The sequence below is a fragment of the Mesocricetus auratus genome, unplaced genomic scaffold (assembly GCF_017639785.1).
Source record: "Mesocricetus auratus isolate SY011 unplaced genomic scaffold, BCM_Maur_2.0 Super-Scaffold_4256, whole genome shotgun sequence".
NCBI lineage: Eukaryota > Metazoa > Chordata > Mammalia > Rodentia > Cricetidae > Mesocricetus > Mesocricetus auratus.
In genome coordinates, this window is record NW_024429182.1 from 62,574,287 (window position 1) to 62,589,887 (window position 15,601).

Consider the following 15,601-nt stretch of genomic DNA (forward strand, 5'->3'; position numbering starts at 1 on the left):
CTGCTCCTATATACCTTCACTAACTTAAAACCTGGCACAGTCAGAGGTGGAAAGTACAAAGTCAGACAATCACAGCAATCAACTGTGCTGTGAGTCACATCTCTGTGGCCTGTCTGCTCTTGTGATGATGGAGGGAGAGGATTCTCCCTCTCTGGAGGGAGAGGATTCTTTACATCCCCGGTTTTTTAAAATTTAAATTAGAAACAAGCTTGTTTCACATGGCAATCCCAGTTCCTTCTCCCTCCCCTCCTCCCCTGCCTCCCCCCATGGACTCTCTATTCCATCCCCTTTCTGCTCCCCAGGGAGGGTAAGGCCTTCCACAGGGGAACTTCAAAGCTTGTCATATCATTTGGAGAAGGATCTAGGCCCTCCCCCTTGAATCTAGACTCAGAGAGTATCCCTCTATATGGAATAGGCTCCCAAAGTCCATTTGTATACTAGGGATAAATACTAATCCAGTGCCAGAGACCCCATAGATTGCCCAGACCTCCTAACTGACACCCATGTTCAGGAGGTCTGGAACAGTCCTATGCTGGTTTCCCAGATATTAGTCTGGGGTCCATGAGCTCCCCCTTGTTCAAGTCAGCTGTTTCTGTGAGTTTCTCCAGCCTGGTCTTGACCCCTGGAGGCAGAGGATTCTTAAAGGATGCGCTTTGTAGTTTGCCTTGGACATACCTGGATCTCCAGATTCTTGTGCTTTGGGTCATTATAAAATAAAAAGACTGCTGGAGCACAGCATGGCAATAATACCAAGTTAATCTAATAACTGATACAGTTACTAAGTGCCTAGAAGGAGAGCAGCATATTTAGGGTGGATACTATGGCAGAAGGGGACACATCCCAACCTGATAGGTCAAGACATCATCATACTAAATAGAATGGCATAGACTGACAAGTCATGATGGTTTCTTTCTCGAACCATTTCTGGACTCAGGACTCTAGCTGATCATGGGTAACAAACAGTAGAAAAAATCACAGGGAAGGGTTTGGGAGGGTCCTATGCATGAATTCACAGAAGTTTGTACAACGTAAGATCAACATACAAAAAAAAATCAATGGCTACAACCAGAAGCAATAATTTAAAAGTTAACAAAAGTTTTAAGCTGATTTAGAATACTATCAAGAACAAAGTGCCTAAAAATCAATTCTATCAAAGACATGTGAGGTCTTCATGCTGGAAACTACAAAACCCTGCTGAGAAAAATGAAAGATAACCCTAATAGATGCAGAGATAAATCACACCACAAATCGACAGAGTCAATATCAAGAAGCTGTTAAGCAACAAAGAATGGAAGCAGACACCTCTCAATCAAATGCCAACAAAAAGCTGTACAAAAACAGTTACTTCAACTGGCAAGGTATTGTGCAAAATGAAGAGACCTGGGGCCAGCTGGGAGGTGAAGGGAGGCCTTGGAGGGGAAGGGGGATGGGATAAAAAGATACTGTGTGTATATGCACACATGTATATATACATTTGAATACATAAAATCATAATTTTAAAGAATCAAATAAAGATCTAGAAGATTGCTAGAAATGTAGTTCAGTTGTTGGAGAGTATGTCTAGCAAGCACAACACCCCAGGCTTGACACCCAGCTCCTCATAAACCAAGTAGGGTGATGGCACTCTAAAGGAGGATCGGAAGTTCAAGGTCATCCCTGAGTTTCATGCCAATCAGGAATACATGAGATCCTTTCCCAACAACAACCTAACAGAAGTGAGGATACCCAAAAGCCAAAGACAGCAGCTAGAGATATGGCCTGACTATCTCAGGTTGGGCACAAACTCCATAACCAAGTCAACATGGGGCTGGCTGAGAACAAAGGCCAATGGAACCAGGAACAGCCCTTCCAAGGCACTGCCAAGAAGTGAATAGAGCTGGAAGCTGTGTTTCCCCCAACAAAGGATGGAATTAGACAACTATTCAAAACTAAGTAAATGATTAAGAAAAGCAACTGTACATCCATCATGGTCACTTAAACAAGGAACACATCTTAGTGCAAGAAGGATCACACTCCCGAGGGACATCACAGCAGATTTTGATGAAACTACAGTAAATACTCCAGGTTTTAATGGTGGGTATAGTGTTTTATGGGGGGTGTTTGGGGGCTTTTGCTTTTCTTTTCTTTTGTTGTTCTTTACTGAGGCAGGGTCTCACTGTGTAGACCTGGCTATCCTTGAACTCACACAGATCCACCTTCCTCTGCCTCCTGAGGGATCAAAGGTGTATACCAGTATGTATTTATTAAAGGGGAAAAATAAATGTTAAGGGAAAAACTGATCAGTTTTCTTAAAATTAGAAACTACTTCTCTAAAGAAACTTAGTAAAACAAAATATAGGCAAGCAAAGGGAGTGTCTTAGGGTTTCTATTGCTGTGACCATAACCACAGCAACTCTTATAAAGGAAAACATGTAACTGGAGTGCTTACAGTTCAGAGGTTCAGTCCATTATCATCATGGTGGGATATGGCAGCATACAGGCAGATATGGTGCTAGAGAGGAAGCTGAGAGTTCTACAATTTGTGTAGAAAACAGGAAGTGAACTACATATCACACTGAGCTTGAGCATAGGAGACCTCCAAGCACACCTCTACAGTGACACACTTCTTCCAACAAGGCTACACCTCCAATAGGACCACTCCCTATGAACTTATGGGGGCTAATTACATTCAAACCACAGGGTGGAAATCACAGTTTAAACCAGGCATGGTGGTACATTCCTATAATATCAGCATGCAGAAGGTTGACTATGAGTTCAAAACCAGTCTGGGTTAGAGAGGAAAAAACAAAGAAACAGCTCACATGCCTAGTTAAGGACTTGTACTCAAACCTGTAAAGTAGTAACAAGAAGAAAAAAAGAAAGAAGAGGAAAAAAGAAAATCTGCATTAAAATGGACAAGAGGCAGTAATGTACAAATTTTAAAAATTCAATCCACAATGAGATGATGCTGCCTACTCACCTGAAGGACCAAATTTTAAAAATTTACAGAACTAAAAGGTGGGCAAACTCTTACAAACTTAGAATGTTTATATGCCATGGAATCCAGTAACTCCTTACCTTGGAATTTACTCAAGAAAAATGAAGACAGAGATCTTTGCAAGGCTGGAGCATGAACCCACAATGAACTTTCCAGAGAGTTTTAGATCATGTTTGGGATGGTCTCTGTATGACAGCATGCTTCTGTCAAAACTTACTGAACTTTATGTTTGAAATCTAAATATCCCTACGAAATTTTTAACTTCAGCTTTGTAAACTGACAAAATACAAATGGCTAATTCTGAGTATTCTTGAGGTTTGAAATACCTCATCAGATTAGCTGTATACATATATATGTTTCCGGCTGCTCTCAGTATCAGTTACTGGTTTGGATGTTTACCACAATACCAGATAAAAACAACTTTAGGAATATGGATTTATTTTGACCCATCAAGGCAGAAAAAGTGTGGGGGCAGGGGCCTGAGGCAGCTGGTCACATTGTGTCCTCAATCAGGAAGCAGGGACAGACAAACGCCAGTGCTCAGTTCACTGTCTCCTTTTTATCCAGTCCAGACTCCCAGGCCTGTGGAATCATGCCACCAGCTCAGGGTGTGCCTTCTCAATTTACCCAGTCTAGACAATCCCTTACAGACTGGGCCAGAGATTTGTTTCCATGGAGATTCTAAATTCCACCAAACTGTCAATCAAGATTAACCATCACACCCTCAAAATCCAGCTTCCTACTGCTTGCTACTCATGGGATCACTAGTGTCAGGGTTATCTCACAGATACCCTCTCCAAAGTCCTGAACCAACAGAGAGGAGGAGGCACCAGTCACTCCTTGGGACAGTGGGAAGCAGGCCTGTAGCCTCAGGCAGGGCCTCAGTGGGGAACTGAGAGACTGGTTAGGAGGAGGTGGGACACCAGAATCCCAACATGGGCAGCCTGGCCTCTACTCTCTACACATAAGGGCCCCTCCCTGAGGGCAGCCCAGTGCAGTTCCCTACAGGGTGGTTGTTTTCAGTCAAATCTAATCCTAACTTAATTTAGCCTCTTTGTGCAGCTCACACAACCCATAAGACATATCTAAACAAATACACCATTTTCAAGATTAAAAAAAATTAATCATGTGTATTTGTAGGGGAGGATGGGCTGTCTAGGAGTATAATTGGAGGTCAGAGGCACTGGATCCCCTGGGGCTGGGATTACAGGCAGCTGTAAGTCACCCTACGCAGGGGACCCGAACTCGAGTCCTATGCAAGAGCAGTACAGGATTTTAACCACGGAGCCAGCTCCCCAGCCCCTAAATATTCTCATAATGCCTGCTTTTTATATTTTCTTCCCCAAACTTACAGTAAGGAGTGCTTTACTGTTTCTCCAAAAGAAACCAACACATAATTTCTCTGATTTATTGAGCTACTGAACATGCTAAGAGACAAAGTGACATTTTCCCTACAAATTATTTGGTGCCTGAGATTTTCTGAGCACCACAGCCAGATGGTTCTCACAGAAACTGAGAGGAGCCTGTTCCAGCAGTTCAAAGGTTTGCTTATTTTTCAGTCTTGAAGTCTTAAAGACGATATTGATTGCAGCACACGGCTCTACAAGAGGAACTGGCTGGGGAGGGCCATGCTGGAATTTATTACCAAACAATGCTCATTATGGCTGTCTCTGACAGGGGTCCATTAAAATCAATTTTTATGTTTCTTATGTATTTTCTTTATCTAATGTTCTTGGCATTGTGTTTATTAGCCAGTTAAGACAAACACCCAGCATAGGAGTTTGTGCTTTTTCTTCTCTTTTTTTCTACTTCTCTCAGAAATAACAAGAATTGCCATTTTAATGTTACCACTCACAGCCAGCAAACAGAGGAAATTAGGAAGTTCGGTACAACACTTTAGGATGAGATGTTCAGGAGTGCTTTCGATTTGTCTTAGTTTTGTTTTGTTTTTACAATTAGAAAAAATGTGGTAAGGGCCATGCACAGAGGAACACATGTCCTCAAAGGACCTGGCACTCTGCAGTCACCGGGTAGAAAGACTCTTGCCACACCCTAGCAGTGATCACTCCTGGCCTGGTGCCATCTCCAGGAAGCAGCACTGTGGACTGACAGGGCCAATGATCTGGTCTAGCAGTGGGAGAAGTGGCTGACAGACGCTGCCAGGCTCGATTTAAAGCCTCTGAGGTAAGTCACACGATTGAGAGGGCTGTTCATCCCTGTATCTCGTGTGTTCAAGAACCAAAATACTCAATGTGGGTGGGAAAGTAAGTGCTTGTTTTATAATCAAGAAGATCTAGGTTCAATCCCAAGAATCCATGTGGAAAGCTGGCAATGTGGCACTGGCTTGTAATCCCTGTGCTGGGAAAGTAAAGACGGGCTAATCCCCGAGGCTTGCTCACTGCCTAACCTAGCCTAAGAGGTGAGCTCCGGGCTAATGAGAGACTGTCTCAAAAAACAAGGCACGAAGCACTGGAGGCTGTCCTCTGGCTTCCACACAAACACACAGACGTGTGTACCTACTTGGACAGACACAGATGCGTGTGTGCACACGTATACACACACACAGAGCTCAGTGCTCACAGACTTCAACGCCTCTGCAAAAGGAAGCATGAATCAAATATCTGGAAGCTCTCATCAAAGTCATGTCCCCAGGGCTTACCAGCTATTCCAGATTACTGGATAATATATGAGTTGCCAAAGACACCACAACTCATAGACTGTTTTCAGAGATGCTAATGCTTGTGGTTGGTGGCACCAGGCTCTGTATTACCTGTGACCAGTGGGAAAGACCCAGGGCTCCTGCTGACTCCTGCCTTTAGCCCACGCCACTCATGCAATGCTCATGCTTACAGCTCACACTTACTCAGTGCTTGGGGTCTTTCCTCTGAGAAACCGTATCCCATGCAGGCCTTGTTCACAGCCACACAGCTCGATCTTCCCCAAAGGGCTGTCCAACACTGTGTATTTCATTTTGCAGGTCTCAGCCATTCTGCCAAGTTCCTAGAGAGAAGCAATTTTTAAGTCGAGTAAGAAAGTGTGTTTGGAAGCAGCTGGTCATTTATAAAGCACAATAGAAGCATTGGTTACTTAACACACAGGATATATTCCAAAGCTTCCCCTACTGTTGGGATTTAATCATACGCTACTTTTACAATACAGCCACTTTCCACAATAACCTGGGTCACCCAACCAGTGCCTACTTCTCTTCTGTCCTCTAAAATTATAATGCCTCTATTTTTCCCTGCTGTCCTTAACTAAAGCAGACTTGGAGGAGGCTGAACTAGTGTAAGATTTTCCTTAAACTACCTGAGACTCAGCAAGCTTTGAATAATATGACTGCCAGAAAAACCGTTCCGTATTTTGCATAGGGTACATTTAAAAGTGAAGCATGGGGCTGGGGTATAGCATGAGGGGGCAGACCACTTATCTGGCCTGTTCTAGGTCTAGTTTCATCTTTATGACATATTTAAAAAACAAAAGACATGGGAACATTATGATATGCATTACAGAATGATGGGATAAGATTTGGCTCAGCGGGAACACAGGACATGCGTGTCGGCAGGTGGATGGAAAACGAATGGATGGTACTGTGGAGAGCTGGTGAATTTGACTTCAATGGACACTGTGATGCAAGAGCTAAAAGCAAAGCTACAGAGGGGGTATTTTTGTACTCCCTTCAAGCTCCTCTTATTCAAAAGTCCCTGTCTGACCAATGATTCCCCAGAAACCCTCCTCGAGCCCCCCTGCACACCACTAGCAAACCTGGGCCCTCTGGGCCCAGGCTTAGAGAAAGATGGCTTGCTGCCTCTGCTTCTCTGGCCTAGAACTACTTCCAATTACCTCGCCTAGTCATCACCCTCCCAGAGGATCTCCTTTGCGTTGGCTATTACAGAAAGTACTATGATCCTTCCATCTCCTAAAATTCCCTCCTAGGTCACACCTTCATGCACCTGAGCTTCCCAAACCCTGGATCAAGGTATTCCTAGTCCCATTTCATCTGGGCACCTCTTGCAATGAATGACACAGCCCTCACCTTGGGTCATATAGGACATCCACATCCTAGCTGACACCCCCACATCCGCTTCCCTCCCCCGCCCTGTGTACTTGCTTGACAGGTATTATCAGAACATGGTCACACCCTTCTTTGTTCACCTACAGTCCACCTCTGCTTTTCTTCTGCTCACAAGTTGTGACAGAAGCAGGGTGACCTCCAAAGCCCATCACACCTGCCCTCCGTCCCCAACGGAAGAGTCCTGCTGACCCTTCCTAGACCCACACACCCCACAGCAGCAGCCCCCAAGCTACAGGTTATCCCCACATGCAGTATCCCTTTGTATCCTCTCCTGCCTCTCCAGAACTAGGTTTCTGTGCTGCTCCGTGCTGCCTGGGATCCTGTGTGCCATTTACATGCTTCTAGAACCATCCATTGATTCTTCTCCTTTCCCCTTCAGCCTGACATGAACCAACGCTTCCCAAATAACACAAGATATTCCCAAATAATACAGGCCTCAGCATCATGTTCCAAAGCTTCCCTGCACAGCACCCCGCTTCTTTAAGAAACCAGAAAGAATTTGAAAAGGCTGCTCCAGGGCCTCAGGGTATGTGCCTGCTGGGAGAACCCGGCCTTAGGCCACTTGTCACAGTTTACAGAGGCCCCTCTGTCCATATACTACTTCTTTAACACCTACTTTGGAACATCCCACTGACTGCAAGGTAAATACCAAACTCTCAGGGCACTGACTCCAAGCTATCCTGAGACAAGAACTCAGGCTTTACTTCTTGGAGGTTGCTATCTGAACACATGGGCAGACACCTGGTATAATCAACATCCCAGTTAAATCCAAACATATAGGGTCCAGATTTCTGAATGAAAAACTGGTGAATCCAGAGGCATGAAGCCAAGGTGGCTCCAACAGTCCAATTTTTTATATATGTGTCTATAGCTGAGTATGTGCACATGAGTGCAGTGCCCATGGAGGCCAAAAGGGGGTGTCAAACCACCTTGAGCTGGAGCAACAGGTACTTTTGAGCCCTCAATGTTGATGTTAGAATCAGAACTTGAGTCCTCTAGAAAAGCACCAAGTGCTTTTAACCACTGACTCATTTTCAGTCCCCAACTGCCCACTTCTTGGAGTGTTTGCTGACAGCAGCAGCCACAGGAAATGTGCACATACTCTGCCCCACAGTTCTCTGGGGATGGCAGTCCTAGGCACAGTAGCTTGGTTGGGTCACCTACATGGGATATCCCTGTGGCCTGTCCAGAGCCCAGCTAGGCTTATTATAGCTCTCCACTTGGCCATAGAACCCAGACTCTGGCTCCTGTACCTACATTCCCTACATCATCACTGTGGCATCCACCAAAAGCCACAAGAGGGGCTGACATTAATTGGTGGCAGAAAAAGAATCGATTTTCTACGGCTATTTGGAGGCCTCTGAAAAATGAAGTGAATTTCTTTTCATGTCCCTTTAACATGAAGGGCGTTTAAATAACAATGTTCTGAATTAAGCAGCTGGCGCCAGAGGCCAGTTCCCACCAAGGTACTGAAAGCCAGAGACCCACAGGCAGCAGCAGCTCCCTTCCTTCTCTGCTTGACTTCACCAGGCCTTCCAGAGCTGTCTTTGCTGCTGCACTGCACCTTTTCCAGTAAGTGTTTCTGTGGTATTCTCAGGAGCAGGCCCCAGGCCTGCCAGCAGTCAGTGGTAGAGGAAGTAGGCACCCTGAGAGAGAAAACAGACCTCAGGCCCTGCCAAAGTCACCAAGGCCCTGTGAGGCCTCCCAACAAGCCAGGGACTAGGAAGGAAGCACAGAAGAAGCACTGGTCCCCAGCTCCCACAGCCACCGCAGCAATAGGCATGGGGAAACGCCAGAGGAGAGCAAACCATGCACTCATGTCACCTAATCCTAAAACTGGCCCTGGGAGGCTGAGCAGGATGGAACTGGCCAACTGTGAAAGCCCTGAAGGAATACAGCAAGGGGGCAGAAGCAAAGGGAGGGCTGACCCCACCAGACCAGGAGCCTCCCAGGTGAGGAGGGAGTTGACCCACTCAACAGAAGACAATCCCTCTGTTGCTCTGTCCCTCTGGCTGACAATGGGGCCTGGAGAGATTAACAGCAGAATAAGCTGAAGTGCCATCATTCCAAAGTCACCAACTACGGCCTGACCTTAAGGCCCCTGAAGGAAAGAGATGAGTTTTCAGATCTGTGACTAAGCTTATGTGCTACTGGGGAGTTATGCATAACCATAAGTGAACTCTGCGCTGGGATGACAACAGTGACCATCTGTCTTAGTTAGGGTTACTATTGCTGTGACAAAACACCATGACCAAAGCCAATAGGGGAGGAAAGGGTTTATTTTGCTCACAGTTCCATATAACAATTGAGGACAGGAACTCACCCAGGGCAGGAACCTGGAGGCAGGAGCTGATGCAGAGACCTGCTCACATTCCTTCAGGGCATAGAGTAGTCCCATGAACTCAGTGTCACAGTGGGGCTGCAGAGTCACAATCATGGGTTAAGTGCTCTCAACCGTCTATGCATTTACTCATATAGAAGAGGCATTTCTATACCAAAATACTAAGAAAGTGAAAATTCACTATTTTTTTAAGAGAGGGTCTCTCCATAGCCATGGCTGTCCTGGAACTAACTCACTATGTAGACCAGGCTGGCCTAGAACTCAGAGATCCATCTGCCTCTACCTTCCAAGACATGTGTCACTACACATACCTGGAAAATCACAGTTTTAAATGGTAAAATAGGACTTACTGTGGGCAACCTCAGACCCACATCCTGGATGCTTTAAGTCAATCTCTACTCAGGCATCACCTTGAAAAAGTGATGGGGAAAGTTCTAGTCTTGGGCCTTATGTAATTAGCTGAAATTTGAAGTTGAAATCCATAGTGAAGCAGTCAGTATCATTAAACAAAACATGTGCCACTGAGCCAGCTGATTGCTCAATCAACATATAAAAAGATGAAGCTAGATTTTAAAGACCAATGAAAGCCAGACCTCCAGCAAAGGCTGCTGAATGGCAGGCTCCTTCTCCAGCCTCCTCACTCAGTGTGACAGGGGCCTCGGACCTGGGCAGTGAGGCACATACTACCAGGGACCTTCTACAGTACCCCCAGCTGTCCTGTAGGGAGAGCAGTGCAGCCTATGTCAGCCAGGTGCCCCTCCTTCCGGGATCACCACCACTGGCCAGAAAGGCTGTGAGACTGAGTTCTTCCAAAGACACTGGACCTCAAGAAAGACAAGGACCCTGAAATCTCTGGTTTGAACCTTGGAGCTGCTAGGCTTCCCTACAACAGACCTGGAAGGATGACTGACAGTAAACCACCTTCTGGCTTCTTCTTACACGCCACACTCAAAGGTACACCAGGTTCAGCAGAGTGGCCCATTTCTACCTTTCTCCTCACCTAGCAGGTCCCAAGAGACTCCCGGGCATGGGGAGATTGATGTTTCCACCATCTGCAAAACACTGGCGGGTATCTGAAGGGTGTCCAAGTCTAAACAGTCTGTGAACAGTAAGGAGTCCTGCTGCAGGCGCTCCACCCTAACTCAGCACACCGGGGCTCAGACACTCCTGGTTCCAAGAAGCCATCTGGAGTCCTGCTCAGCAGGTGCTACTCAACTCCTCCTGTCATGATCCTCACACAGCAGCAGAACCACAGTGGTTTAAAACTTTTAAAAGGCCACTTTTCCTGGGGTAAGAGAAAATAATGAGAAGGAAGAGCTCCACACCTTGGCAACGCAGGTTAGACTCAGACTCCACAGGAGAGGGCATCCAAACCCTGAGAGACCCAAGAAGCCTTGTCTCCTCAGAAACCTGACCGGGACACACCTGGAGATCCACATAAAGAACTCAGGAACAGCTGACGCAAACCCCAAGACACCCAAATCCCAAAGCATTCCTGCATCTTGTTTTAACACTCCAAATTCCCGTTCTGATCAAGAATGACTCGCTTATAGTTCACTGTGAAAAGAAAAATGAGAAAATACCTAGGTTTCTTTCATTTTAAATTACCCCTCCTGGAGCCTGCTATGCTAGCCCCTAGGATAACACGAAGCCTCTCGTGGGAAGGACAGGAGGCTCCCTGGCTGGTTGGTCTGCTGGGATGGCGCGTACCCAGGGTCACCCCCACGTGGCCACACATCTCAGGCTGCCAATAGCACGTTCCTCGTGGGCTGGAAAACTTCTAGCACTTCAGGTCCCACTAACGACAGAGCTATGTGTGACAGGCTGTCAGGAGGAAAAGGGTGGCAGGCTGGCGCTCAACATGAATTGTCAGCTCTTCCAGTTGCCATGACTCGGGGAGCTTCAGCTTCAATGTGTCACTGCACAAAGTGCCCATCCTGCAGAGCCTTGCCAGCCAGGAAGTTAATGACTGCTTAGGAAATGGAGAGTGGGGTGAGGGGTGGTGGCACAGTGAGGTCTGAAGGAGACATGACCTTTCCCAATTAGGAGGGTGCCAAAGTCGGGGAGTCCTGTCTCACACAGGGAGTCTCTGCTTCCTCGTCACTGGGAAATCCTGATTGAGTTGTAGCATGGGGAACACATTCTCTACCCTCTGGCGGATGGCAAGGCTGGTTAAAATCCAGGAGACACTTTGTGGATGCAGTCACATGACATGCCTGCTGGCTTTCATCACTACAGATAAGGTCCTAGGAAGAACACTGGGTTCCAAGTCAGATGACTGACCATGGAGTCAGCTAGAACTGGGGACCTACTACAATGCACATCCCAGGATCAAAAACCAAACATGTTCACGTGGGCTCCTGGGAACAGGGGCCCTGGTTAGTCTGCTTCCACAGCAGGAATCCACCTCGGCTGTCATGGTCACCCCAGCAATATGCCAAGGTAGTAGATGCCTGTCATGGGTAGGAGCACAGCTTTGGGAAGCTCTGCAGACACTCTCTACTGCCTGACACAGGGGATATTCGAAGTCACACTGCAACCTTCCTCTTCCTCTCTCCTCTGCAGTTCCTACAAGATGCCCACTCCCCAGCACTCCTAGGGTATGTTCTGTAAACCAGTAAACACTGGAATGCCATGAAGGGCTGACCAAACTCAGATCCACAGTCTGGAGCCACACCTCAAGGGACTTGCCCTCTCCCACTGTCATTAGGTGACTCTCGTACCACTTGACCACACCTTCCCTAGAGCTCTAGGCAAGGACCTCCCCCACAACCCAGGAATAGCGAGGGTACGTGGTCCTGTTGGTATGGAATCCAAGGACCTCATTTTACTACCCAGTGCTTGCCCATGTCTATGCAGCCCAAGCCACTTGCAAGCTCCTCTTTCTCCAAACCTACAAAAGCCAAATACCACTCAAGTGCCAAAGCCCACTGGCATACTTCTCTTATCAACAGACCCCAGTTCTCACAAGTGACTGCCTGTGAGGCCTCTCCGATCTGTCTCTCTCTCCCACTGCTGATGAGTAGATTCCAGGCTAAGCCTCAACAAAGTTAAACTTTCTCAAGTTTCCCTAATTCCTAGAGGAAAGACTTGTGAACCTAATGAGAAGCTACTGGTCACCACCTGCATCCCCAATACATGAGCCAGTAGAATTGGTAGAATTAAGTCCTCTTTGCCCTTGATAACAAAGTTCCCGGTGGTTCTGTAGCAAAGGATTTTAGGAGTAGAACCTGCAATAATTGATGACTTGGGATCCTCAATGGAACAGCCTGATTTCTAGACATGCTCAGTGACTATGACCACACTAGGCCTTGACAGGCCCAGCTCACTATTTGAGGGACAGTCACCACCCTGCCCTAAGTCCACCCTGCTTCGGAAACGCACTCACTGCCAAGTGATTAACCCAAGGCTCCAGTCACACAGCAAGGGATTTTATGTTCTAAATTAGTTACATTATACCCAGATCCTATCAATGGCTTGATAACTTGAACATATAATTCCATACCTTTTGCTCTTTAAACAATAATTCAGTCTAATCCTGCTGCTGAAGCCAAGATTTCCACACTGAAAGTGCACTTTCTGTTTGATTAAACACTAATAAATGCAAGAATAAAACCCCAGTCTTTTATCTTACAGTAAATTCTTTAAAGACCATACACTCTAACAATTAATTTCTTCTCTAGAGAAAGAGACAGGTCCTTCCTTTCTATGATAGTTTCACAGTCTAAAGTCTTAATTACAACCATTAAACATAATTTAGTATAGTTCAGGATTTACAGAAAAATGACATCATAGCATAGGTTCTTGGGTTCCTCAAGTGACCTGTCAGTCAACAGGCCACTGGTGGGGTACTCTAGACAACCTTTGGTGGACAGAAAGAATCACTGTGATCCTTCTCACTGCTGAGACACCTGTGCATGGAGTGCCAACCCCCACCAAATGGTGGGTCACCACCATGCAAACAGATCTATATACAGAGAAATGCATATTAAGACCTCAGCGTTTTCCCATGTGCGTTCAATATTTTAAAATTTACAAGGTATTTTCAGGCTTCATACACAAAACAGAATGTATTTGGGGGAAAGTGCTGCCAGAGAAAGGAGGACACAAAAAATGTGTCAACAAAAGTTTCTGTCCTGCCCAGTCCCACAGCTGTTTCATCCCAAAAAATACACAGAAACTTATATTGATCATAAATTATTTGACCTATGATTCAGGCTTCTTATTGGATAGCTCTCTCTTAATTATTAACCCATTCCTACTGATCTGTGTATCTCCACATGGTCTTGGCTCAACAGTGATGCCCAAGTCACTTGCTTTCTCAGCAACTCCTCTTTGCCTTCCTCTTTCCAGCATTCTCCAAGTCTGGTAGCTCCACCTATACTTCCTGCCTGGTTACATCCTTCCTGTCCATTGGACAAAACAGCTTTATTCATCAACCAATAAGAGAAACATATATTCACAGTGTGCAGAAGGGCATCCCCCTTCAAGGTTGGGTTTCTAATGTCATAGAATATGGAGCCAGAATGTGGGCACTGGATGCATGACCATATGTATCTTACATGTTCCTAAAACAAATGGGGGCTCCCAGTGTGGCCTGCCACAAACCCACCCATAGCCATCAAGAGAGTGTCCTCCTATTTGGATCCCCTGGTTTAGATCATAAAGAGGTTAGATATTTTCTAAAACAACAAGAAGTGTTCTGGAGCCACAAGTCAACTACAATAGTCTATGAACAGGGTCCCATTCTCTCTACAGGTGACAAAGACATAATCCATCCTACTTGGAGCCTGGAAAATTCAAAGGAAGATATTCAAACAGATCTGAAATATATGAGCAATGCATTTACCTGGAGAAAATAGTGGACATCTAGATATGGACAGACAGAAAAAAAAGACTACCCAGGCCTCAGAAGATTTTGAGCTCAGAATGACTCCTCGGATCACCATGAGCATACATTGTACACTTCCTCCTATAACAGGGACACTGTGTTGACCTAAGAATTAAGAATGAGAAGGCAACCAGAAGCCTCCTCATGGGCTAATCAATCATCAGAGAGTAGTATGTTACATGTGGTCTCATCAAAGGTCAGTTTGAGCCATGAGAAGGGTAAACTGAGGTAGAGCAGTTACAAGAGCAACCAAATGGACACATATGAACAAGTCAGGAACAAGCAGCAAGACAGAGAGTGGACACCACAGAGATGACACAGCCAAGCAAGCTCACAACTTGCTCTGGAGAGACTGGATGAGGCCAGGCAACCTGCTCTTCAGGATGCTCAGCACACTCAGGCTTGTAAGGACATAACACACACACACACACACACACACACACACACACACACCATTTCTGGACAAAAGCTGGGGGAGCCATCTTACCAACAGACATAGAAAACTCCTGCTAAATCTGAAGTCTGTCTCTTGGTATCTAACAGCCTCGCATGGCAGAGTACAGTACAGACACATCCCAGCTGAGCTCCTAGAAAAGCTCCCCAAAGCTCACCAAGTGACATTTCCTGTGAACTCACAACATGGAGGGCTCCTCCCTTCTGTGGCCACACCACGGTGTTCTCTTCCTGATGTTCACATCTGAAGTATGCATATCCTCAGATCTGAGCGTTCACTTAACAGACACTCATTTCTCTTCTCCAAAATACCATCAGCTGGTCCCACTTGAGGAAGCCTGTCCACATTTCTAATGCCAACATTTCACAACTGGTATTCAATGAAGGTCTATGTGTATCCCTGATGGCTTGTTTCATTTTTGCTGGGTGCATACAGTGTCAGTGATTCCCCAGATGAACAGTGAACTGCTGGGTGAGTTTCCAAAAGTCAGATGATAACCAACCACCCAGAAGGTTCAATCTCACTGTAAGTATTTCAAATGGTGAAATGTTACTTATGGAAGGGTGCTGGTATGTTTCTATTGGATGGATCTAATGAAAGTTAAATGCTGTCTGGTTACTTTTCTTGTGGCTGTGACAGCATATTTGGTGGGAGCAACTTAAGAAGGGTTTATTTTGGCCCTCTGTTTGAGGAGTATGGTCAATCACATCATGGAAGGTAAGGAGGTGGGACTTGCAAGTAAGTGTGTGTGAGAGAGTGAGTGTGAGTGTGTGTGTGTGTGTGTGTGTGTGCGCGCGCGCGTGCGCGTGCGTGACCATAGCTCAACCTCAGGTGTCCTTATTCAGGCTCCATCCATCTTATTTTTT

At 46.0% G+C, this 15,601-nt stretch overlaps 1 protein-coding gene across 2 annotated transcripts in view; it reads right to left on the minus strand.

Annotated features, from left to right (window-relative positions):
- Mgmt (O-6-methylguanine-DNA methyltransferase) overlaps positions 1–15,601 on the minus strand; it is a 232,936-nt gene that overhangs the window by 174,059 nt on the left and 43,276 nt on the right. For both annotated transcript variants that reach the window (XM_040752510.1, XM_040752518.1), the window contains one exon: positions 5,841–5,977. In XM_040752510.1, coding sequence (XP_040608444.1) covers positions 5,841–5,977 — 137 coding nt within the window. The remainder of the gene's footprint in view (positions 1–5,840; positions 5,978–15,601) is intronic.